The sequence below is a fragment of the Typopeltis vanoorti genome, chromosome 7 (genome assembly GCF_054136105.1).
Source record: "Typopeltis vanoorti isolate ZY-2024b chromosome 7, IOZ_Tvanoo_1.0, whole genome shotgun sequence".
Classification (NCBI taxonomy): domain Eukaryota; kingdom Metazoa; phylum Arthropoda; class Arachnida; order Uropygi; family Thelyphonidae; genus Typopeltis; species Typopeltis vanoorti.
Genome location: NC_143555.1, coordinates 54,160,789 through 54,187,128, shown reverse-complemented (window position 1 = coordinate 54,187,128; position 26,340 = coordinate 54,160,789). Strand labels below are relative to the sequence as shown.

The following is a 26,340-nucleotide window of genomic DNA, read 5'->3' as shown; positions in this document are numbered from 1 at the left end:
TTGAATACTATGGCTGCTCCTTCTTTTCCTTGATTGTCATTGCCTGAATATAACATTTTGTATTTATTGCTCAGAAAGATCTCACCAGTTTTTGTCTTCATTGTTTCAGTCACCCCTATTATGTCAATCTGGTACTTATCTAATTCCTCAGCTAGCGCCATTTCTTTGCCATTCAGGCTTCTTATGTTGATAGTACCGATAGAACTCTGGTGATGTTGAGTTGGGATGTGCTTTCAAATTTGTTCCAGTAGCTGACTTTTCACTGTTTGCCCTGGTTCCCTGGTGAAAACAACGGGGACCTTTTTTAACCGGGATGTTGCGTCGAAAAAAGTGCTGATTCACTTTTGATGAGTCATCCTGTTTCCGACCCAACATAAAGTAACGATTAAAACCATGGATATGGACATACTTATGCCTCCAGAGGAAAAGGTAAAAAATAGTGTACATTTTGCTAACTCAGAACTATGTCTAACCACTTTAGTTGTAGATATTAAGTGATTTTGAGTAGTCCATAATTAAAACTGATAAATTCTGTGAAATAATTAACAAAGGAAAATTATGTATCAATGCTGAAATGTTACAATTAGATGTATGTAAGATAATATAAGTATTAGAGCCATGTCAAAAACAGTTCGGAGTTGCGGTGACCAATCGACCACCGCTATGAGCATGACGTAGTCACCAAGAGAGGGCGTTCGCATTTACTATATAAGTTTCAGCACTTGATTCATTTGCTCTCTTGTTTTCTGTTCCTGGTTCCTGATCCAAGTCCTGGATAGCTGCGAAGCTTGCCGCCATACTCAGCAACAATCTCTCTGTTTGCTGTACGTGCCATGTCGAGTGTTGCCACACCGAAGGAATGCGGCTAGAATTCCAGCATAAAGCCGTTGGTTAGTTATGCCAGCGTATAAGTCAGCGAAAGGTGATCATTTCGAAGAAAATAGAAGTATGTCGCAGATGCCATAAGAAAACATGGTGAGAAAACGCGGAAGTGTAATCAAGGAAGTCTCAACAACTATGAGAAAAGACAAGAACGGTAAGGTGCAAGTTTTCGTACTCATTTTGAATAATAACCAAAGAAGGTATAGGAACCAGAGAGTTAAGAAGTTCCATATAATCAACTTTCATTTAGTGTCTAAAGAACTGTTTTGGACATTTCTGTCTACGTCTAGTAAGCTAGTGCCACCCTAAACTTAAGCTGAGCAGGGAACCAAGCCTTTGAACTGTTGATTTTAGTAGAAACATTTTAGACGTTGTATTAGAAATTAGCTTGAATATTAACTGAATTTTAGAGGAGGATAAGGCCTGAGCATAGACAAGAATATTATCCCATGTTAAAATTGCAAGACAAAATATGTCTGATATGCTCTATACTAGGATTGTGTATTTTTATGTGCATGTGCTATTTTTATATGTGGGAATTGAGTAACTCTGTGAGAATTAACCGAGTCTAAACAAGGTAACACAAAAGAAAGTGTGAGACTGTTAAAATAGATTTTGAGGTAGATATTTTGGATATATTAACTTAAAGGGGGGGGGGAGTTCAGACTCTTTAGTATTGGAATTTCTAATTAAAGTGTATATATGTGAGTGTTTAAATAAATGTATTTTTTAACCCAAACCTCATGAATCAGTCGTTTTCTGAGAATTGAATTATCACTTATTAAATTTCGGACCATGCATAAGTAAAGGGAAAATCCATTAACAAAAGGAAAAGAGGGGCCCACAACTGCAAATCACTTGATCCCTATATTTATTTGAGTTGTCTAATTGTTTATCAGAATTCAGTTGCCGGCTGGCGCAGTCGATTTAAACGAATATAAATTTGTCAGCAACAGAATACTGAAACTATAAAGTGTTAGATAGGTAGAGATAACATAACATAATTGGAAAATAAATAACAAGACATAACACCTGATTGATTCAGCCAGAGAGGCATGTGGTGAGGTTGTCTGCAAGGATAGAAAAATCAGAACTCCATGGTGGACACAGGAAGTTAAAGAGGCAGTGAAAGAAAAGAAGAAAGCATATCAAAAGTTCCTGGCAAATAATTCGGCTTGTGCTCTTAGAGAATAAAGAGACAAATGTAAGAAAGCTAAACACTGTGTAAAACTAGCTGAACAAAAGTCATGGGAGGACTTTGGCAAGAACATAGAAAATAAATATCAAGAAGGTGGCAAAATATTCTGGAGGTTGTTGAAGATGCTTAGAAATTGAGGAAAGAATGCTGTAAAAGGAATTCGAGATGATAAAGGTGAAATGAAAATGGCGGGAAAAAGTTTCCTTGAAGTATGGAGTATTTACTTCGAAAAATTGCTAAATGAAACAAGCAGTGATAGCACAGTGGTAAAAAACACTTAACAGGCATATAGTCAGGAATACATATCCATACTTCAAATAGAAAAAGCCATCAAAGGCTTGAAATGTGGAAAGGTAGCAGGAGTAGATTGATATTCGAATAGAAATGCTGAAGTATGGTGGTATAAAAGTCATACAGTGGCTGCACTGCATAGTTCAAAAGACCGGGACAAAGGGACTAATTCCTGATGATTGGAGTAGAGCTCTCATAGTACTCATATATAAAAAGGGAAATAATAGTGAATGTGAGAATTACAGAGCTATTTCCCTACTGAGTGTTCCTGGTAAGATATATGCAAGTATACTGGAGAAACGGTTCAGAAGGATTGTGGAAGAGAAGCTTGATGAAGAACAAGCTGGATTCAGGCCAAATAGAGGCTGCCAGGATCAGATCTTCACTTTATGACAGATAGTTGAAAAATCATGTAAATATAACAAAGATCTATGTTTAAGTTTTGTATATCTGGAGAAGGCATGTCACAAGGTGCCAAGAGATGAGCTATTCAAAACGCTACAGTTATATGTTGTGAATAGAGCATTATATCAAGCAATAATTAGTGTCTATTTGAGTTGTAAGTCAGCATTTAGAATTGAAGGAGGTATAGGAAGATGGTTTAATGTTAAATCTGGTGTGAGACAAGGATGTACATTATCCCCTCTGTTATTCATTATCTATATGGATCATATTATGAAGAAAAGTGTTATTAAACATGATATCAAAATTGGAGAAGTTAATGTCAGCTCTTTGCTTTATGCAGACGATGTTATACTTCTAAATAAATCCACTACAAGTCTGCAAGATTCTCTGTCTAAATTGAATAATTGTTATAATAGATATGGTATGAAGTTATAATATGATTGAAAATGTGAACAGAGATCCTGTGGAACAAGTAAAACATTTCAGCTACTTAGGCACGATTTTTAGTGAAAATGGTAAATTAAATATGGAAATAGACAATAGAATCAACAAAGCTGGTATGATAGGAAGTCAATTTAATAAATTCATGTGGAATAAGAGAGAAATTAGTCGGAACACTAAATTAACTGTATACAAAACAGTGTTCAAACCAGTTTTAACTTATGAATCTGAGAACTGGATCAGAGTTGACCAAATGCTAGAGACCGCAGATATGAGAGTCCTGAGAAAGATTAGAGGTGTGAACAGATGGCATCAATTGCAATATCACATTAAAAACAAATATATTAGGAAAGAACTTGACATTGTCCGCATCCAGGAATGCATTAGCAGCGCTAATCTCAGGTGGTATGGTCACTTAAACAGAATGGAAGAGGAAAGATTAGCAAAACAAGTGTTCTCTGCCAGGTTGGCCGGAAAACGACCCAGAGGAAGACCAACATATAGGTGGATTGATACGGTAAAAAGTGCCTTAGACGATAGAAATATATGATCTGATAATGTTGGAGTCTTGACAAGTAACAGACTGATTTGGAGTAAAATTGTAGATAGGAAGTTAGTAATGATGTAAATTTTTCATGTAGTACTATCATATCCTGTACACCCCTTGAGGGTACATGACAGAAATTTGATGATGATTTAATATATAATCCTCCACTTACACGTATAATTGTGTTTCAAACAGCTTTTCTCTTTGTACTTTATATGCTTTTTCTTCCCACATCTATAAAACTTAAATACAGACCTATTTCTCAACTAATTTTATTAAAATGAAAGTCTCTGATTTTAACATCCTCTATTTGGTCTGAACCCAGCTTTTTCTTCTCCAAATTTCTCTTCCATACTTTTTTGTTAGCTGCTTTCGTAAATCTTATCTGTGGTGCTCAGGAAGAATTCCTCTGTGATTAACTCTTATTTTCAATTTTGTTCTCTTATATTATTATTTCTCTTTTTATAGAAATTTGACCATATGACCAGGCCGTATGGATTATGCAGTGCAGCCACTGTAAATCTTTTATACCTCCATATTTGAGCGTTTCTTGTTGAAAACCATCTATCCAACTACCTTTTACATTTCAGGCATCTGATACTTTTTTTCCTCTAACTCAAGTATTGATTATGTACTCTTGATTTTATTCCTCTTGAATATTTTTAGCCACTCTTCACTGCTTATTTAAGAGATACAAAGATAAAATCGTATTATGGGATTTAGATTATGAGGAGAGATTGCAAGTATGTGGATTGCAGACTGGTTAACAGGAGAAAGAGCGGTGATATGATATAGGTCTATAAATTTTTGAATGGGTGTTATGGGATATCATCTGATGAAATTTTTCATTATATGGAAGGTGGGGGAGAGAAAGAACTTGAGAACATCCATGGAAGTTAAGTTATTATTGGATCCTGAGGTGAAAAAGACTTGGTCTCCCAAACACTGTTTCTAGATTATGTAAATATAAATAAATAAATATAAAAAGAACCTTGGCCCACCTATGCTATTAATTGTACTCTAATTTTATGAGCTGCCATGACTTAGCCAGTTTCAATTTTGCCCTTTGGTTGGATAAACCTGGATTCCAATCCGGAAGGGTTTACTTCGGTCCTCCCTGAAACTCTTTTTTTTTTTTTTTTTTTTTTTTTAATCTTGCAAACTGACCAGGAGAACATGCTCAGTTTACAGAGACAAAAATGCCTTACAATCAATATTATTATAATGGTTTCATAAGACGATGCTGTACCCTATATGGATCTCATGGCCGTTGTATCTCATACACTAACTATAGGTTTTTATGACTTTTGCACAAGAAAGAAGAATGGGATAAAACTTTCATAAAAAACATGAAAAAATCCTATTCAATCCCAAGTTCACTTACCAATCCCACAGCTGATCTTCTAGAAATACTCGATTCATTATTGGTAAATACCATCATAAGGTGATCGCTAAATACCTCTTGGTATGTTCACCTGTACTAGTCACTTTATTACAGTTTTGATTCAGTAAAGTTATCCTCTCATAATAATTTTTCTTCCTGCTGGCCACATAACAGAAAAAACTATTTGTTAGATTTTTATTATATTTTGCTTTCTTTACTATCCCCCTAACATATATCACCCAGCTGTTGTATTCTGTCATTTCAGTTATAATTTGTTTGCTTGCTTGCTGCTACTTGTTCCAAGACTGTCACAGTTAATATCATTCTGCCATTAATATCTGTTTAGTTACCTAAATTTTATGGAAAATAACTTGTATTTGACAGTCGAATAGCTTTTCTATGGGTATTGAAATGCATGTCTAGAGAGAGGTGATTATTATTCTTATTTTATTTATTTATTTATTTAGCATTCAGCACATCTGTGGTACTGATTGCTAAATAAGTAAATAATAGCACTTGATGGTATAAACAACACCAAGAGAGAAAAAAAATATATTTAGTTCTGTTTCAGTTACAATATGAATTGTTTTCCACAATTATTAATTCAGTGCTGTGTGCTTGTCACAGTTATAATTTGTGCTTTGAAGGTACTGGTAGATACAGGTAGAAAACCAGTGAAATTATTAGTAAGTTCAGTAAATGTATTTTTTCCCCTTTCTTGGTGTTGTTTATATCTTGCGCTATTATGAATATGAACATCAGTATAAAAGCTGTAATTGCAAGTCTGAGTTTATGATCCAATTTAGTGCCAATATTGCAGCTTAGAAAAAATTGGACCACTTACCCTGATTAGCACTCAAGATGCATTCAGTGACGATGTGACAGATTGTTTGTTTAGGAGCAGCACAGTCACATTGAGGAGAAGGGTGCTTTTCCCACTTAAGTAGCAAGTTCTCACATACACTGCAGTTTGTGTGAATCCTGTTCAGGGTCACTCATGTCTTTTGGGTAAGTTCAAGAATAGAAGATTGGTTATTAATACCTCGAAACAACATTGGTAGATGATCATCAGTGTTTGTATCCCACCATCATGTCCATTCTTCTTCTTCTCTAGGGATGAAATTATTCGTCACTAAATTTTCCGCTTCACATGTTGGTGGTCATCTAGATTTTAATCATCTGATTCTCAAGTCTGGAAAGTTCTTGTGCACAGGAAGAAGAAATTATTACTTATCTTCTTGCACTCTCCTAGGAGAGAGCATCAGATCTCAAAAGGTGTGAAAGGTAGGATGCTACTGAAGGTGAAAAGCCAGTGAGTATTTGTTGATCTGATTGCACCAGACATCATCTACATGGTATTATTAAGCTGATTGTCAATGAGCTTTGTGTGTGTGGGTTGGTGGGTGGGTGGGTGGGTGGGTGTGGACTGTTGAGCCAAACAGGTGGACAGTATTCAACTAGAGAAAATACCAGACCTGGAACCAATGAGTGTAAAGTGATAGCAGAGGATCCACAAAGTTTGGAATGATATTATTATGAGTCTTGATTTTAGTCATTGTATTCAGGTGTTTTCTATGGGATAGCATAGTCTAGTGTTGACACCTAAATACCTAGGACACTTGTTATGATGTAATGTAGTACTATTTAAGGTGACCTAAAGTTCTCTATTGGCTATCTTGTTGTTCAAGTGGAAGCAGAACTTCACTTTTATCTACACTTGGGCATAGTCACCATTTCTTAAAGTAATCCCCTAGAATTCCTAGATCAAATGTTAGAGTTTCTGTCATGTCTTTAAATAAACCATGTCTAGTAGCAAGAGCAATGTTGTCTACATCAGAGCTTCTTAAACTGCGGATCACGACCCCAAATGGGTTTGCATAACCGAATGTGGGGATCGCGAAAAATTTGGCACCAGCAAAAGGTTTCTGAACGCACAATGACCAAAAATTAATTCAGATTCAGGGCTATTGCTTGTAATTCTTTATGTAAATAGTAAAATTATATGTATTCCAAAGAATTGTTTTAAAATAAATTTCTTTATGATTTATTATCATAAAGAAATTTATTATCATATGGTTGATTTGTATACCTATTTTATATACCTATATACCCGGGGTCACATAAAAATTTCTCTGGTGAAAAGGGGTTGCGAGTGGAAAATGTTTAATTGCTGGTCTACATAACAAAAATTTTCTGGGTTATATTTCAAGGAGGCCTGAAATATACAGATTAAAAAGAAGAGGGACCTGTTTCCTGAGGTAAACCATTTTTTTTTTTTTTTTCCTATTTTCTTATTTCTTTTCCAGTTAAAAATATCTGTTGCTTTTCGTGTTACTTACTAGGTGGATTATAGTTAGGCAAGTGATTGCTTTAATAAGTTTGTATATTAGATCCTTATTGTAAGATCGGTGAATGATGTTTCAGTTGTTTTTGAAAGGCTGCTTCTATAAATGATGTCAAAGCGATAGCTGCTTCTATCTTTGACCTTGATCACAGCAGCTCTAGTTGGGTTAAAACCCTGCCTGTTTTTTTAGGTATTTGATTTTGATGATATGGTTAATTGTATTGAAAATAAGCCTTTCTAGGATTTTATGTGTGCTAAGTAGTGCCATAGGTCTGTAACTCGGTGAGGGGGGGGGTCCTATGTCTTACCCATTGTAGTAGAGCAGTGATTTTTTGTTTTTTTAAACTGTTTTGGCATGGTTCCAGTTTTCATAATATCAGAAAATAATCATGCAAGCCACTTTTTTTGGCATTTGTTCCCATCAGGAGAAATTCCATATGTATGTTATCAAAACTTCCCAGAGCATTGATAGAGAAAAATCTTGAAAATTCTAATTCCTATAGACAAGTTAATCTAAGATAGTGAAGCTTTCTTTTAATAAGTTTTGTATGCTTGTTATCATTCATAGATATTGAAATATTTATGATATGATTGACAATTATGTTTAGTACAAATTCAGGTTGTTTCTTGAATCTGCCTGTGGTCTCACTCAACTTAGATGAAATGCTCCATGCTTTTCTACTTGAGTGTTTGAAAGCGAGGCTTTCTATTCTCCAACCATCTTTGCCTTCTTGAAGTGTCCAAACTGTGGAGGTCTGCTGTGGCAAATTCAAGATCTCTGTTCATAATGAAATCGTTACATAACACGTCGCTATTGTTGTAGCCATTCAACTTCTTGTTTTATTATAGAACGTACTTCTTCCATGTTAGTTAGCCCTACTTCTTTTGTGATGTTAGTCTTATTGCCAGTCTCTTGATTAATGTCGACTGACCTTTCTCTTTCTCTCTCACTATCCTTTTGATCTTTAGTAGTCCCGCCCTTACATGTGCTTGATTCCCTTTCATTCTTAATTTCACAAGCGGAATTATTTGCTTCTTTAATTACGTTGATGTAACTGGCAGTAGATGCAGGACAAATGTCTCCCAGCATCTGTTCCTTTTCCTTCACGGTGATGAAACATTCTTCAAGATTTGTGATTTTTTTTCTTATAAGCGGTCTCCTTCAACTCATGCTTCACCCCTAACCTAAACTGAGGTTTAGGTTAGGGGTTAAGTCGAGGTGAGGTTTATCCTCATTAGTGATGCTCAGATTGTTGGCAAATGGTCAGTAATCTATTGTAGTACTCAGGCACCTTATCCTTTTGAGTACTAATTTCCTTATATTAGGGCTTAAACTTCTTACTTTGGAGAAATGAGAAATTAAAGTCTCCTTAAACTTGAAGTATTCCAAGGTATCTTTCAAAATCGGAAAGCTATAGGAAACCTTTTGCCTTTCTGACTAGCTTACTCCTTAGCAAGATGAGAAGTTGAAAGTCTGTCCCTACCAACCTTCCTCAATTCTTCGACGAAGCTAAAAAAAGCTAAGACGTCGTCGGTATCCTCTCCAGAAATCTGTGGAATTACTTGTTGAGGATTAATAGTCCTGAAGAACTCGACGTCATCCATTCCTGCACTAGTAGGTTGATTCATACTTGTGAATTAATTTTCAAAATTACACAACATTTTTTTTTTTTTTTTTTGATAACTGCCTGATTCTAGTCCAAAACTTGCTCTTTAATTCACAATTTTGACCGATTAATTGCTTGAATTAAATCCTGTCGGCTTCGCCGTTGTTAAATATGTTAATTTTAATTATAACGTCTTATTATAATCTATTATTATATCTTATTTTCTTTTATTTTAATCTCCCTTTAAAATCCTACTTTATCTCACTTAAACTTTCCTTTTTTTACCTTGTTATACATCTGACTTATGGCCACAATTAATAAAGCTCACGTGTGCAAAACTTGCAGAACAAAGTAATCGCCTCAAAACAGAGCCAATCCCTTTGTCTGACCTACTGGTGTTTATTCTCAACTGAAATTGAAAAATTTATTTAGTTTCTAGCTGCGCCACCGATTTCGTGGGTGGAAGTTGAATTCCCTCCGAAGAAAAACACAGTAAAACATACGGAACTTTCCTCTCTTATCTATCACTGAATCTATTAACATATATTTACTAATCTACAGATTTGGCAATCTAACTTTAGGACATACAGATTCAAATTAATGAGTAGTGCATTAGAAATAGAAATCAAGCAAGTTATTTAAACATGAAAACAATTTATTTATCATCAAAGAAATGTACAAAAGGTCAATACTAAATTCCAAGTAAATCAGGTTCTATTCTTCAATGACAATTCTCAATACCAATTACAATTACTACTCTTATGATGACTGTTCTTGTAAGACCACGTGTCTATAATATTTTCTTGGTTAACACCTTATCACACTTAGAGCAATCTCACTTAAACAAACTCGGGCATAGCTACTAGCAATAATATTAAACACGGGATATTTCACCTTAACAATTAGCCAAGTTTTCTCTCACATATAATTTAACAAGACCATTCAAAGGTTAATATAAAGCCTAAAGTCCGCAAGTATCATAACAAACAAACTCTACAAGTCACTGTCACAATTCTGTCTATAGCTAAAACAATAGAAAGATCTTACTTTAAAACAGTTGTCTGGTCCTCTCTGATTGATCCTTGGAATCACTTCCTTCTATTACCTTCCAACCTTAAGCAACGAACACGGGTACTTTCTCCGGGATTATTGAGATATCCTCTTACTTTTTTGCCAGCGTCAGGAACTTGGCGGCATTGAACTCCGGTGTCTACTTTCTTCTAGGAACAACTTTAATTAGTTATTTCCTACTTCTAGCATCTAATGGCTAAAACACAGGTCTTGTTGGTGATTGCGAATCATCTTCTATGATGATTAGCAAAACTCCGTCGCTGTAACGTACATCTTATCCCGGTAACTGCTCGACCCTCGCTGACCTCGTCGCCTTCTCGGGCCCGTAACTTCACGTGACCTCGTAACTTCTGGCTGACCAAGAAATCACTAAAAAGCCCCCTATCGCCATAGCAAACCCTCCTCTTATATCCGATGACCTTGGGTTCTGCTACGTATTCCCCTGGGTTTTACGTTGTTCTGCACCCGCCACCTTTTTTTCGGTTTGCATTAAGATGGGAAACCTCCTTGCAATATTGACCTTCGAGGTTGCATGGCCCCAGGTCATTTGTTAATACCTATCTTAATCTGTCTGAAATTACCGGTGACTAAGAGGTTTCTTTAGACACAATTAATCTTACACTTATTTTTCTGTTCTTTTACAAAACCCTTTCTGGTGACAGTATTCAGTAAGATACAAAAAATATTATTTCCAAATTAAAATTATGAAAATTTCTCTATTTACCCACAAGTATTTTTAGTGAATTTTGCCTACCAGTAAAATCGATATACAAGAGGTTTTTGAATAAAGTTCCCTGAATACACGATTTTACACCTCCATGGTGTCTAAGGACTTGTCATGATAAGTCCCATTGTTACACTCACACATACACAGTTCATTATTCCATACCTTAAGTGCATTTGTTGTTCCCTGCTCTCTGGCATTATTTCATTCACCCACACTCTCCATGCAAAAAATCTCCTCAAATATCTATTCTCCCTACCCACTTTCACCCTCCTTATACAGCTTCCATGGATGGTCTCTTGTCCTTTCCCCATTCTATGAAAAACCTCATCCACATTAATCTGGTAATAACTCCTTACCTGTTTTTATGTTTCAATCATGCTCCCACTTTTTCTTATTTACCAGACTCTTTGTAAATTACATTCCATCAATCTGTCTTATTACTCAACATTCCAGAGACCAACAAACCTTAGTCAGTCATCTGTAGACTCCCTTCCTGTCTCTCTCTCTCTCTCTCTCCACCCGTTTCAAAAACCAGATGATCAGATCTGTGCAATCCATATGCAGCCTGTCACTATTCTCACAATTTTAGCATGTTGAAAATTTATTTATCACTAGGTTAGACTATAATAGATTTAGTTTAATCCTTTATCCCAGTGAGAGCAAACAAAGTTTGCGCCTGAAAATATCTTCAGGACTAAATATAGTGTTGTACTATCTTATCCAGTAAGTAGTGCAACACCAAGGCAACTCGTGGCAAAGGTGGAGCAAGCTACCAGGCACTTCTAACCCAGTATCTCCCATAATGCAAAACACATTTCCTATGTGGATATGTATACTGTTATGCATTAAAGGGATTGGCCATCTACCCAGACTAGTTTCGACCTTTATTGAGGTCTCTTCAGTGGGAGCCAGGCCCAGAGCTGGAGATACCAGGCAGAAGCAGTAGCAAGTCATCTGTGCCTATGGGAGTTGCCAAAAGGTTTATCACCTTTTTTTAAAAATTACTCTGGATTTAGAGAAAGATGTTGAAAATTTATTTATCACTAGGTTAGACTATAATAGATTTAGTTTAATCCTTTATCCCAGTGAGAGCAAACAAAGTTTGCGCCTGAAAATATCTTCAGGACTAAATATAGTGTTGTACTATATTTAGTGTTGTACTATATAAATATAGGATTAAAGGATTAAACTAAATCTATTATAGTCTAACCTAGTGATAAATAAATTTTCAACATCTTTCTCTAAATCCAGAGTAATTTTTAAAAAAAGGTGATAAACCTTTTGGCAACTCCCATAGGCACAGATGACTTGCTACTGCTTCTGCCTGGTATCTCCAGCTCTGGGCCTGGCTCCCACTGAAGAGACCTCAATAAAGGTCGAAACTAGTCTGGGTAGATGGCCAATCCCTTTAATGCATAACAGTATACATATCCACATAGGAAATGTGTTTTGCATTATGGGAGATACTGGGTTAGAAGTGCCTGGTAGCTTGCTCCACCTTTGCCACGAGTTGCCTTGGTGTTGCACTACTTACTGGATAAGATAGTACAACACTATATTTAGTCCTGAAGATATTTTCAGGCGCAAACTTTGTTTGCTCTCACTGGGATAAAGGATTAAACTAAATCTATTATACACAATTTTAGCAGTTTGTCCCCAAAATTTCAGCTCTTTGTCCACCATCACTCTCAGATTCCTCAATCTCCTCTAAGATCTCTCTGCCAATTGCATATTCTGCATTCCATCTGTTTTTTTTGTTTTTTTTAATTTTAAAACCTTACAGTTTGCAATATTGAACTGATAATCCCAACCTGTCCACTTACAAGGCTAAGCATTGGCTCTAATCCTTATTAGTTCTTCCCAACTTTGCATTACCTGCAAATGGCTGTATATTTCAGACCTTTTCAAACCAATATCATTAACATATAAGTTAAACTACAACAGGCCCTAAAAACAGACCCTTGGTGTACACCACTGGCAACTTTCTTTTTCTTATATATTACTCCCCCATACATGACATGCCTGGTACCTATCAGACAGTCAGTCTTTAATCATCAACACTAATCTACTGTCCAAACCCCTTTTTTCCAGTTTAATTACCAGCTTGTCATGTAGTAGTTTACAAAAGGCCTTTGCAAATAATTATATCAGTGTATGCGTCTCCTTTGTCAGATGCATTTGTCACCTTGTTATAATAAGGTGACAAATATTGTTTGTCAAGAGTTGTTTGATGTATTGAAAATGTATTAAATCAAAGAAACAAGACCTATTACATGATAGAGAAGATTGTCTTGAAGTGAAGGAAGGATCAGAGAAGTTAGTTGACACCTCTAAGTAAAATTATTATTATTATTATTATTATTATTACGGGTATCTCCATGGAGTCAGTAGACTCATCGCGGGAGACCCAAACTAGCAAAACAATATCTGTCATATCTCTTCTTGAATTCATTTACAGACGAAGAGCTCACAACTAAGTCAGGCAATGAATTCCACTCATTCACCACCCTCCAGGCAAAAAACCTTGTTCTGACACCTTTGTTAACCACACTCTTCTTTAATTTCCAGAGATGACCTCTTGTTCTTCCATCACTATCACACAGCTGAAACATTTCCCCTGCATCAATCCTATAAAAACCTTTTAGTAATTTGAATGTTTCTATCATATCACCTCTTCTTCGCCTATCAACCAATCTCTGCAATCCACAAGCTCTCAATCTATCAATGTAGGGAGTATTTTTTATATCACTCACCAACTTGGTCACTCTTCTCTGAACCCTCTCCACAGCCTCCTGATCTCCAAGGAATCCAGGTGACCAGACCTGAGCACAGTAATCCAAATGTGGAAGTATCAATGCTTTATAAAGGGGAATAATAACCTCTTTATCTCTGGATGTCAGTGTGTTCCTCAACAACCAAGTAATCCTATGTGCAATCTTGGACACCTTAGCAATGTGTCCTCTGAACTTCATCTCCCTATCTACCAATACCCCTAAGTCCCTAGCCTCATCAATCTCTTGGAGTACCTTTCCATCGATGTAGTACACAGCTGGTAATCTTTTAATCCCAAAATGCATGACTTTACACTTTTCCACATTGAACTGACATCCATTTTCTTTTGCCCATTTTACCAGCTTATTTAAATCCTCCTGCAAACTTTCAACATCAGCTTGATTTTTTATTGCACTACACAACTTTGCATCATCAGCAAACAACTGAATATCTCCCTTTAAGCCGTTTCCTATATCATTTATATACAAATTAAACAACATTGGCCCAAGCACAGAGCCCTGAGGTACACCACTGGTCACCTGCCTCATTCTGGACTCGGCTCCTCCATACACCACCTTATGGTATCTCTCCCTGAGCCATTCTCCTATCCATATCACCAATTTAATATCCATTCCCATCTGCTCCAATTTGCGTAACAGTGTTCTATGGGGTATCCTGTCAAAAGCCTTAGCAAAATCCAGAAGTACCACTGTGTAGCCAGTTCCTTTGTCCAACTTGGATGTTATTCTATTATGAATAGTTAATAGATTGCTAAGGCAGGATCTACCTTTAACAAAACCATGTTGGCCTCTATAGAGTATCATATCCTGATCCACCCATTCTTGAATTTTGTCTTTAACCAACTTTTCCAATACTTTTACCACTACTCCTGAGATGGTGATTGGTCTGTAATTCAATACCGCAGTTTTAGAGCCACCCTTATGCAAAGGAACCACTTTGCCTAACTTCCACTCCCTAGGGACCATACCAGAGTTCAAACTTAAATTAAATATCCAGTTAAGAGGGGTTGACAATTCATTTGCACATTCACGCAACACCCGAGCTGATATTCCATCTAAGCCTACCGCAGTGTTTGCATTTAAGTTTTGCAATATATTTAATACCTCTGATTCTTTAGCTTCAATTCTCACATTAGGTATTGCTATAGGTATAGAGATATCCTCACTTGGGTGATAGACTTTTGAGAAGTGATCACTCAGTAACTCGACTATTACATCTGATTTTGTCACCTCAATACCATCAGCACCCACTAAGGTTATCCTTCCGAAGTCATTCTTCCTCTTACTTGCCACATAGCGGAAGAACTCTTTGGGATTACCCTTGATCTCTTTGGCTAAGGTCTTCTCATAATCTGATTTAACTTTTCTTACTATGCTGGTAACCTTCCTAGCTTGAGCCTTGTACTGCTCATGGGTGTCCTGATCGCCCTTCTCCTTGTAAATTCTCCATAACATTTTCTTTTTTTGCAGTTCAAGCTTGATACTACTGCTCATCCATCTAATGCCTGCCTTGTTTGACCTCCTGACCATAGGGACACAATCTGATATTGCTTTCCTCAGATACCCACTGATTTTATCCCAAGCACTGCTAACATCTTTCCCTTGCAATATGTTTTGCCATGGGATGGCTGCAAGCTCACTCCGAAGCTTGTTATAATTGCCTAACCTGTAGTTCCGTATATACCCCTTCTTAATAGAAAAATCCACAGATTTTGCAACCTCCCAAGTCAATACCACATGATCGCTTTCACCAACTGGAGGTAACGAGGACACCTTACTTATGCATATAACCTCTGAACCAATAACCAGGTCCAACACTCTCACACCACGTGTCCCTTCAGTTACGTGCTGTTTCAAGTAATTATCTCGTAGAAGATGTATGAACTCCATTTCCTTTTTGCTACGAGATATTTCCTCCTTCCAATTGATATCACCATAATTAAAATCCCCCATAATAATCACTAAGCCTTCACTCATTGCACTAAGTTGCTGATGCATGAATTCAATATCTTCCCCCGTACTCCCTGGCCTATAGCAGCATCCAACTCTATATTTGGTTGCGTTGGTCACTATTTCGCACCAGACTGCCTCAAATGAACTCTCATTCACATGTCTATCATCATGATATACTACTTTCTTTGGCTGCAACACATCGGCTATCATCAACAGTACTCCTCCTCCTGTTCTATCTTCTCTATCCTCCCTGAAGATACTGTACCCTTCACATTCAATTCCAGTGACCACATCTTCTGCTGACAGCCAAGTTTCACTAATGCCTACAACTTTTGGTGAGATTTCACTGACTAATGCCAAAAATTCTTCTCTCTTATTTCGAATGCTTCTAGCATTGGTATACAAAAATTGCAGATTCCCTCTAGATCTTGTACCGGCTTTAGAACTGATATATAAGTCACTAACTACCGTAGTCCTATGCCGATTTTTATATCCTCTCTTCTGCAATTTATTCTACCTATAAGGATCAATAAATACACAAGCAGTGCTAAAGTTTCTCTCTCTTACACTCAACCTAAAATATGTCAAAGTTTAAGACTGTATATCCACAAAGACTCTAAATCTACTCTTGTTTCTTCCAGAAATGTTATAAATAGGATGGATAGGAATATGATACTCTTTGGGGGATATGAAGCAAGTGATTTTCATAAGAAGCTGATAGACAGCCATGAGAAATCTTGGAATCAACTCTAGGAGAATGCAAGTGACCAGTGGTGTGCAATGGGATTTTGCACTTGCACTGCCACTGATGTTTAATTTGTGTTAATAATATTGAGAAGGGTGCTCTGAAGGGGTGGGAGGAGTGATATCCTGTTGTTTTCCAGGGAAGACAATAGTAAATATGAAACTAACATGAAGGTCCTCAGGAGGACTTGAATTGACTGGCATTGTGGACAGAAAATCAGCTAGCGTCTTTTTATTCCTGAATAGGAAGTAGGTGAGGCCGTTTTAGTCCTATATGACTTTTGAAGACTGAGTGGGCAGTTCAATCTCCACTGGTAGCCAATCAGAGATAGCTGGCCCGAGGCTATTGCCAATTAAGCGGCACGTAGTGAGGAGATGGCACAACAAGTGCTGCCATCTCATGGTCCCTAATCCTAGCACAATATATTTAATGTATGAATAATAGTGTGGGTTCTGCAGTTGATTTTCTTGAGTTTACTGGACAAAAAGCCTGAGTTTCCAGGAGAAAAAACCCACTTTTCCGTGCCAGAGATCGACTAACTTGGGAACTGCCAAGTGCCATGTTGTTCTAATGCCACATTCACTGAGCTACACAGGCATTGTGGACAAGGATGATGAAAAGTGTAATGTTATTCATTTTGAATTAAAAAGATTATAAGAGTGTGTATTGCAGTGATGGGACTGCACTAAAGGAATTTAAAGATTGAAATTGACATAAATCTTGGAGTGATAGTGAACAGGAGTTGAAGTTTATATTAAGTGGGCAAAATAGTATAAAAATCAATGAATGCTGAATATAGGCTGATTTGTAGGGATAAGGAAGTCACTCCTCTTTATAAAACTTTGTTCAGAAAAACAGTACAAGGCCTCAATCAAGCACACCTGGATAGTTTTTGCCTAAATTTTGGTCAACTTGGAAACTATTGTGATAAGAAAACATAAACACTAGTTATGAGGAGAAGTTGAGGAAATGTAACTTGAAGAGCTTTGTAGTTTAGCATGTAGCATGTCCTAATTGAAACATCGATATGGTAAGCTACTTCCCAGGACAGTGCTAAATAATGCTTTGTCCTGTGAAGGACTACGTGCTATTGAGCTATTTCTTTATTCAGGTCTTCTGTGTTGTCTTAAACTTCTGCCGATGCAACTTTCACATATGCTATCTTACCTACTTTCACACACACACACACACACACACACACTCCCCCCCCCCCACTGCCATTCCTCATACCACAATCCATTTTCTCTACATAGCATACACATTACATTTCACAAAATTTCTATCCACCAAATCCCTGCACATGATGTCTTGGCTTCCATTGTTTGTGACATTTTTGTTGCAGACATAGTCTTCATCCTGATCCAGTAATATTAGTTGTAACAGAGGCAAAAAATTAAATGCTACCAATTCTTGGAACTCATATTTGACAAAAAATAAAAGAAAAAGACTTTTCTATCTCAATCATTTCAGTTGCAAGATAAGTGCCTGAAAGCAAAGAATATCTTTTGAACCCCTATCTTCCACTTCTTAGGGTGCAAACCAATGTTATTTGGGTGATTCCTAGTGGTGGCTCCATTTATGTCAAGGATTTGAGACTTATATGGGTCTCGAGTCTTCTTCTCTGCCAGAAACAGTTTACTTCAGTGGTTAGATTGAATCCACTATCAATCAGGCAGTTAACTATCCTAATTGCATTTGAACATCACTTATTGGTAGTCTTCATCTCAGTACAAATGAACCATCTGTGTTGCTTCCTTACCATGCCAGCAGCTCTCTTTACTGTATGTCATCAAAATGTGGAGAAACATTTTTTGCCCATTGTGAAAAAATTTGTATCATATCCATCATGTGTCCCTTTGTGCCATGTGTTCCTTTGGTTTCATTTCTTTTAATTTGTGAATCAAAGCAGTAAACATCAGAATAGACAATAATGCTTGAATGCTACTGAACATACTTCCACTTTGGCAGAGATGCACAGAGAGAGAGAGAGAGAATGCACATATAGCCTCTTTTTGCACAGTTTAGAAAAACACCATCCCTACCAGTAGCTCTTTTTACACACACACACACAGAGAGAGAGAGAGAGAGAACAGATTACTCTGAATTTTTGATGGGATGTTAATAAAAATTAACATGAAACAAAGAGACCAACAACAAATTACACCAGGATATAGTTTGTGCATGGTCAGTAGACAGGAAGTTGTTCTTGCTCAGCTCCTCATAGGTCGTGTTCATCTTGCAAACTTCTTCCTTTTGAGGAGATGATGATATGCCTGTGTATGAGTATTGTTTATATCAGTATCATATTTTACTATTCATCAACACCTTTTGTTATACTGCAAAAGAACTCCTGGTGTTCTTTTATTTTAAAATATGATATTAGTGATGTAAACTTAAATTTTTGTATACAAAATCATTTTGTACATTTTAATTATACACTTGTTACTTGTTGTTCTCTTAAACATTGACTTGGTACATTATGGCTGCAGTCTCTGATGCCCTATAAAAAAAAAAAAAAAAAAAAAAAAACATCCACCTAAGAATCTATCTACCTTCTTACCTTGCCAAACTGTATTGGTCTTTTGGTGTCGTCATTTCACTTTACATATAACCTTACTATATTCAGTGATCTCCATACAACAGAGGAAAGCACTGGTTCAAACCCTGTCTAGTACACAAAGAACTTGTATAACAACTTCTCAACTGAAGATAAGTTGATTTGTCTCATATGGGGTGGTATCATGGTTTTCCATGGGATGAAAAACTTATGTTTTTCTTTCTGCAAAACGGGAAAACCAGCCAGAAAAATGCATGCAACATAGAGAATTCAGTGGCCTCACTTCCTTAGTTGCTTTGACCCTAATTTCAAAATGACAACCCCCCCCCCCCACACACACACACACATACACAGGACACACTACAGTCTCTATTACACAAGCTAAAATTTTTTATCATTACTGAAATTTTTTTTTCAGTAACATTTAATTTTTTTTTTTAATTTTCACCTTCAACTATATCATTTGTTCTACAAAAATAATAACACCACCAATCTTAACTGTTGTGTTGTTACTAAAGGTGCTATAGAGTAGAATGATTAATTTTATTGAGTAAACTTTTCTAAATTGCTAATGTAAGATGATTTATAATTACTATAATTTTTTTGTTGTCATTTCAAATGTGGACATATTTTTACAGAATTGTTTATATTATAAATAAATAATTAACATAAAATATTTTGTTTATTTATAGATTTGTGAAAATTGGATGAAATATCTTCAGCAAGAAATTCCAGGACTAGTTTTAACTCAGGTATAGATAAATATCTACTCTACAAGAAATAATAGTGATTATTATTATAATTATATAATTAAATTTATAGGTCAAAAAATAAAAAATAATAATCCGACTTTTCACTGTCATTATTACCTCACAAAACCAGTGTAGGCCTTGTTTAGCCAGACAGTATTACCAGCTGTTACAACATTTCATCATCGTGTGCCATCATTTTTTGTTGGTTTAATATACTCATACTAGGCACTGGACAAATTATATTGTGCCATACTTGCTCATGGGATGGGAAGTAACAAATCATTTTGTGCTTATGTGACAAATTGTTACATATGCTTTCCAGAGGAACCAGAGCTGTCTAAAAAGAAGTTATTGGTTTCGTGATATATGAGTAATCAATAATTAAAAGAAATTGTATATTTTGGTGATATTATTTAAATTACTAAATGTGTTTGTGTCTCATTAGTGTAAGTTTAAATATAATTCATTAATGAGACATAGATCATTTGCCTATAATAGACATGTTTGAGGAAGAAAACAATGGATGTTAACATTACTAGATTTGTTACAGACAAATAAATATCCAATAATTTACATTTATGGTATTGTCATCATCATCATCGCTTTCCTGATATGTACCCTCAAGGAGTGTACAAGCTACTATAGCAGTACTACATGACTAAATTTACATTATTACCAACCTTGTATCAACAATTTTCCTCTAGATTAGTCTATTACTTGTCAGCATTCCAATGTTGTCATACCTAACATTTTGATCTTCTAAGGTAGTTCTGACTGAATCAATCCACCTAGATCTTGGTCTTCCTCTAGATTTTTTCCCCTGCCATCTTGGTATCAAAAATCACATTTTATTATTTTGATTTTTAATAATATCTGACCTCCAAGGACTCATGGGAGATCCATACTCTCTCATGCAAATAGATCATCGAACCCTGTCTTAAACCCATTCACAGTTTCCATACTCACCATGCTTTTAGGCAGTGTATTCCACTCACCAATCACTCTCCATACAAAGAACCTACTTCTCGCTCCCCTACTCACACCCTCCTTACACAGCTTCCAGGGATGGCCTCTAGTTCTAACCTTTTCTTTCTCTACTCTATAAAAAATCTCCTCCACATTAATGAGGTAACAACCCATCACCAACTTATATAATATGTCTCAATCGTATCCCCTCTTTTTCTTCTATTCACAAGACTCTGTTAGTTGCATTCTCTCAATTTCCCTTTGTATCTGACATTCCATAGACCTGACACTAACTTTGTGCAAGGACTACTCTGGACCTTCTCCAATACATTGTCATTTCTCTGAAAACCAGGCGACCAAAGCTGTGCACAGTAGTCCATATTCTTCATGTTAATTTCCTCATTATTGCCATAATCCATTGGGATGTTCTTACAATTTTAGCAATGTGGCTGCTCAACTTCAAGTCTGTCCACCATAACTCCCAAATCTCTCATCTTTTCCACCTCCTTCAAAATTTCTGTATTAAATTTCAAGTTCCTGCACTTTGCAACATTAAACTGAATGCTCTACTCATTTGCCCACTCACATAGTCTGTCCAAATCCTCCATTCTCCTTCAAGGTCACAACATCTGATTTACTTTAATAAATTTAGTTTAATCCTTTATCCAAGTGTGTGCAAACAAAGTTTGCGCCTGAAAGTATCTTCAGGACTGGGGTAAGTGGTACAACACCGGGCAACTCCTTGCAAAGGTGGAGCAAACTACCAACACTCCTATCTCAGTATCTCCCATAATGCAAAACACATTTCCTTGTGGATATGTATAATGTTATGCATTAAGGGAAGGGCCTACTCAGACTAGTTTCGACCTTTATTGAGGTCTCTTCAGTGGGAGCCAGGCCCAAGTGGAGATACCAGGCAGAAGCATTAGCAAGGTCATCTCCTCCTATAGGAACTGCCAAACGGTGTGCCACCTTTTTATTAAATTACTCTGGATTTAGAGAAAAATGTTGAAAGTTTATTTTTCACTTGGTCAGACTATAATAAATTTAGTTTAATCCTTTATCCAAGTGTGTGCAAACAAAGTTTGTGCCTGAAAGTATCTTCAGGACTGGGGTAAGTGGTACAACATCGGGCAACTCCTTGCAAAGGTGGAGCAAGCTACCAACACTCCTATCTCAGTATCTCCCATAATGCAAAACACATCTCCTTGCGGATATGTATAATGCTATGCATTAAGGGAAGGGCCACTACCCAGACTTTCAACATTTGATTTACTTCTCATAGTTCTTCCCAGCTTTACATCATTGGCAAACAACTGCACATCTCCAGTTAAGCTGATCTTGATGTCATTAATGTACAAGGTAAACAATAATGTTCCTAAATAAAACAGATCCCTTTGGTATTCCACTGGACCTTCTTCTTTTCGGATACCACTCCTCCATACACAACACCTGTTGATACCTATCTGACAGCCAAACAACTATCCAACTCGCTAGTCTGTTATCTAATCCCAACATCCGTTTTAGTTTAGCTACTAGCTTCTCATGTGGCAGTCTATCAGAGACATTTGCTAAGTGCACTACTGTAGACATTTCCCTTATCTGGTGACTTTGTTGCCTTGTTGTAATACATAAGCAGATTGCTAAATCATGAACCCCCCACCACCACCTTAACAAACCCATGCTGATCATTATAAAGATACGGCTATCAACCCACTTCCAAATCCTAGTCCTCACTAACTGCTCTAACACCTTAACAATAACCTCAGACACACAGATTGGCCTATAATTTGTAGTCTCAGTCTTATACCCTTCCCCTTGTGAATTGGAACAATTTTTCACACCTTCCATTTCTCCGTTCCATTAGCTACAAATCTGCCATTGTCATCAACCAGCATCATCCTCCCATGGTAAGTTTTTCTTTTGTTTGCCACATATTGAAGTAACTCACTAGGATATTTCTTAGCTTGATTGGTTAATTTATTCTCATACTGCATTTTTGCTGTCTGTATCGACCGAGTCATCTCCTTTACTCCTTACCACTCAATTTCTCTTTCCATACTATAACTCCCAGTTCTTCCTAAGCTTTTCATAATCATTAGTCTTGTAGTTCCACATATATTCCTTCTTTATTGAAGTTTTCATATGACTGGCTACAACCCAGGTGATACCTTCATGGTCAATCTCACTGACTGGAGAAAGATTAGATACTCCGTTTTGAATAATTCAATTATTTGCATTCTCATTCTATCAATCGCCACTTCAAAATCAGCGACATTATTTCTTGTATCTCAACCATGTGCAGACATAATTCCTCTGCTATTACCATCGGCACTTTCCCTCCCTTCTTGCCTTTCCTGTCTTCGCAAACACCATATCCCTCTATTTCTATTCCCATCAGAATGTCATTCTTATCCAACCATCTTTCACTTATTTCAACTATTTTCGGTCAGTGTAACAATTTCTAATACTCTTGGCATTCCTGAATAAGCATAACAATTTATTTCTTGGTGTATAACCAGTCCTGCTCATTCTTCCAACTGTCCCATCTTTGACCTCTCCACACTTGCTTCTGTCGTCTCACCTTCTGTCTCATACACCTCCCCACCACCACCACCACCACTAAGATTCAACCCCCATGTATTCCTGGTCATTCCAATCCAATCCTACCTATGCTGACCATCCATAGATGCATTCATTACTGCTTTCTTTCGGAATCCATTCTCCTTACACTGTGTACTCCTGGCCCACCCTATTTCCCTCTCCAAATTGCATTACTGTTTTCACATTCTCTTCTCCATTCATAACCACATCAGTCTCACCTGATCCACTTTGCTTCTCATTTACACTGACTTCTGCAGATACTTTGTTTACATCACTCATTATACTTCCTTTTAGCAGCAACCTTTCCAAATGACTCACTCCAAAACCATTCAGATGCAGTCCATCACTCTTATACGAGGGTGGTCTGAAAAGTTCTCAGGCTCGACCATAGATGGCAACACTATCGGCAAGATTTTTTTTTTCTGGCTTCGTACATCTGTCATAAGCATCCATGTGAAATTGCAAGTCATTCTATCAAATAGTTTATTTTATACAGCTGGCTGAAGCAAACGTGTTGTGTATCCCTTGAAATGGATAAAATTGAGCATTGTGCAGTTATAAAATTCTTTGTAAAAGAAGATTCAACGACAAAAGAAATTTATTTGGAGTTCATATAAGTTTATGGACACTCTTCTCCTTCATTTTTGACAATTAAGAAATGCTGCTGAGTTTAAATGTGGCCATACCAGCCTTGAAGATGATCCATGTGAAGGACATCCAAGAAGTGTAACAAAACCAGAAATCATTGATCAAGTGCACGATATGGTATTGAATGACCGGTGAGTCAAAGTGCATGAAAATGCTGAGACTATAGGCATTTCAAAAGAACATGTAGGATACATTTTGCATGAAGAATTGCAAATGAAAAAGCTTTGCATAAGATGGGTGCCACGCAGATCAAAAACGCACTCGCATGAAAATCTCTGAACAGTGCTTGGAGCGTTTTAACAAGAATAAAACTGATTTTGTGCATCTATGTATTACTATGGGCGACACTTGGATTCACCATTACACATCGGAATCCAAACAGCAGTCAAAACAGTGGACAGAAGCTGGTTGTTCAGCACCAAAGAAAACAAAGTCGGTTCCATCAGCAGGAAAGGTCATGGCATCGATGTTTTGGGATGCTAAAGGCATTTTGTTTATTAATTATCTTGAAAAGGATAAAACAATAAGTGGTGAATATTATTCCGATCTTTTCACCAGACTAGACGAAAATATTCATGAGGAAAGACCCGGTTTGCAGAAGGAAAAAAGCGTATTTCATCAGGACAATGCACCTGTCCACAAAGGTATTTTGGCAATGGGAAATTATGGGATCTGCAATATGATTGTTGGAACATCCACTCTATTCCCAAGATTTGGCTCCCTCTGACTTCTATCTCTTCCCCAAACTAAAACTCTTCCTCGCTTGTCAGCATTTTTCTTCAAATCAAGAGGTGATTGCAGTTGTAGAGGGGTATTTTGCAGATCTTACTGAGAACCACTACAGGGATGGGATAATGGCGCTGGAGCATCACTAAAATAAATGAATTAGTCTTAAGGGAGATTATGTTGAAAAATAAAAACAATTTTGAAATTATAAATTCGTTTTTTCATTGTTAGGCTGATAACTTTTCAGACAATCCTCATACAGTTCCATTTGTTCCTAAAACTCATTCCATATATTCATAAACTGCACTGCTTTGTCTTCAAACATTTCCGCTAACATTCAATTCAAGATTTTACTCTCCCTTGCAATTAATCATTGTCATACCTGGGCAACGTACAAACTACTCTTCCTATCACATTGTTGTCTTTCAGTCTCCTTAATAATCTGATATCTATCCTCATATTTTCCATATTCCCAACCAAATCATTCGTTCCATCCACAATCACTAACTCGCATGCTTACTTCTCGTGTCCCGTGCCTTAATCACCCTGTTCATTCTCTATCAGAAAGCAGACTCTGTACACCCTCTCATTCACCACATGTTTTATGATAGAATCTCCATATAATGATATTCTTGAGTCATTTACTACTTCTTTTTCTCCACTATCTTTCATTTTAATTTTTTTATGCTGTTCTGTTCATATCCACCATACGTCTGATTACATTCTGTACTAGCCTCATCTCATTCCTCATCATTTTTTTCTTCAATTCTTGCATTCCAGCAATCATTCCCAATATTGCTCCTCATCTGTCAGACTTTCTTGCAGTCACACCAAATCTTGCTTTGTTAATTAGGCTCACTTCTGCAGTTATGCTCAGTTTTCCTTTTTTTAATCATTTCCATATTCACAATCACATTCTCTATACTCATATTCTCATGCTCACTTTTCTGGCTATCATTGTTAGGCTTACATCCATCACCGACTTTCACCTTTCATCTGATATATTTTTTATATCTGGTTCCCAACTTTCTTTCAAATCACTGCAGTAAATTAATATATCACACTTTCTACAGACACTCACTCTCCACTTAGTAAAATCCACACCACTTACCATACTTGATTTTCATGCCTTGCATCTGGTTGTCCTAGTTCTTTTTACCACTGCTTTTTGCCTCCATGAATTTATATACAAATTTTTCTACAAAACTTACTAACAACCACAAAAATTAGTATGCATTCAGTCTTAGTAGCACTAATTAAATAAATTTTTGATGAAATGCCTAAAATTATTCAAAAACGTTCCATAAAATAAATGTGCTCCAGATACTGACTTTCCTTCTACTCTTCCTTGCAAAGAAAATATACTAAAATATTACATCCAAATATAAATTCTATCTGAACAATGACACTTATTTGTGCCTATGGTCCCAAGAGGGTTCTACTAAGGTAGAAGTGGAATATTTTAAGGCCTTAGAGAATACAACTAACACAATGAAAACGAAAAAGTTGTTCTTTGTTGGGGATCTAAATAGCAGAGTGGGAAATGATTGTCAGACATGCAAAAACATTTTGAGAAAATTTGGAGAAAAGAGCAAAGCTAATAATAATGGTAAATACGTGTTGGATTTCTGCTCAGGACATGGGGAGGATTTGAAATTGGAAGTGATCACTATTTAGCCTGGAGCAGGATAAGGTTGAAT

General features: G+C 36.6%; 1 protein-coding gene across 6 annotated transcripts in view; it reads left to right on the top strand.

Moving 5' to 3' along the window:
• Ask1 (apoptotic signal-regulating kinase 1) overlaps positions 1-26,340 on the top strand; it is a 937,451-nt gene that overhangs the window by 690,109 nt on the left and 221,002 nt on the right. For all 6 annotated transcript variants that reach the window (XM_090395264.1, XM_090395267.1, XM_090395262.1 and 3 more), the window contains one exon: positions 19,637-19,696. In XM_090395264.1, coding sequence (XP_090251390.1) covers positions 19,637-19,696 — 60 coding nt within the window. The remainder of the gene's footprint in view (positions 1-19,636; positions 19,697-26,340) is intronic.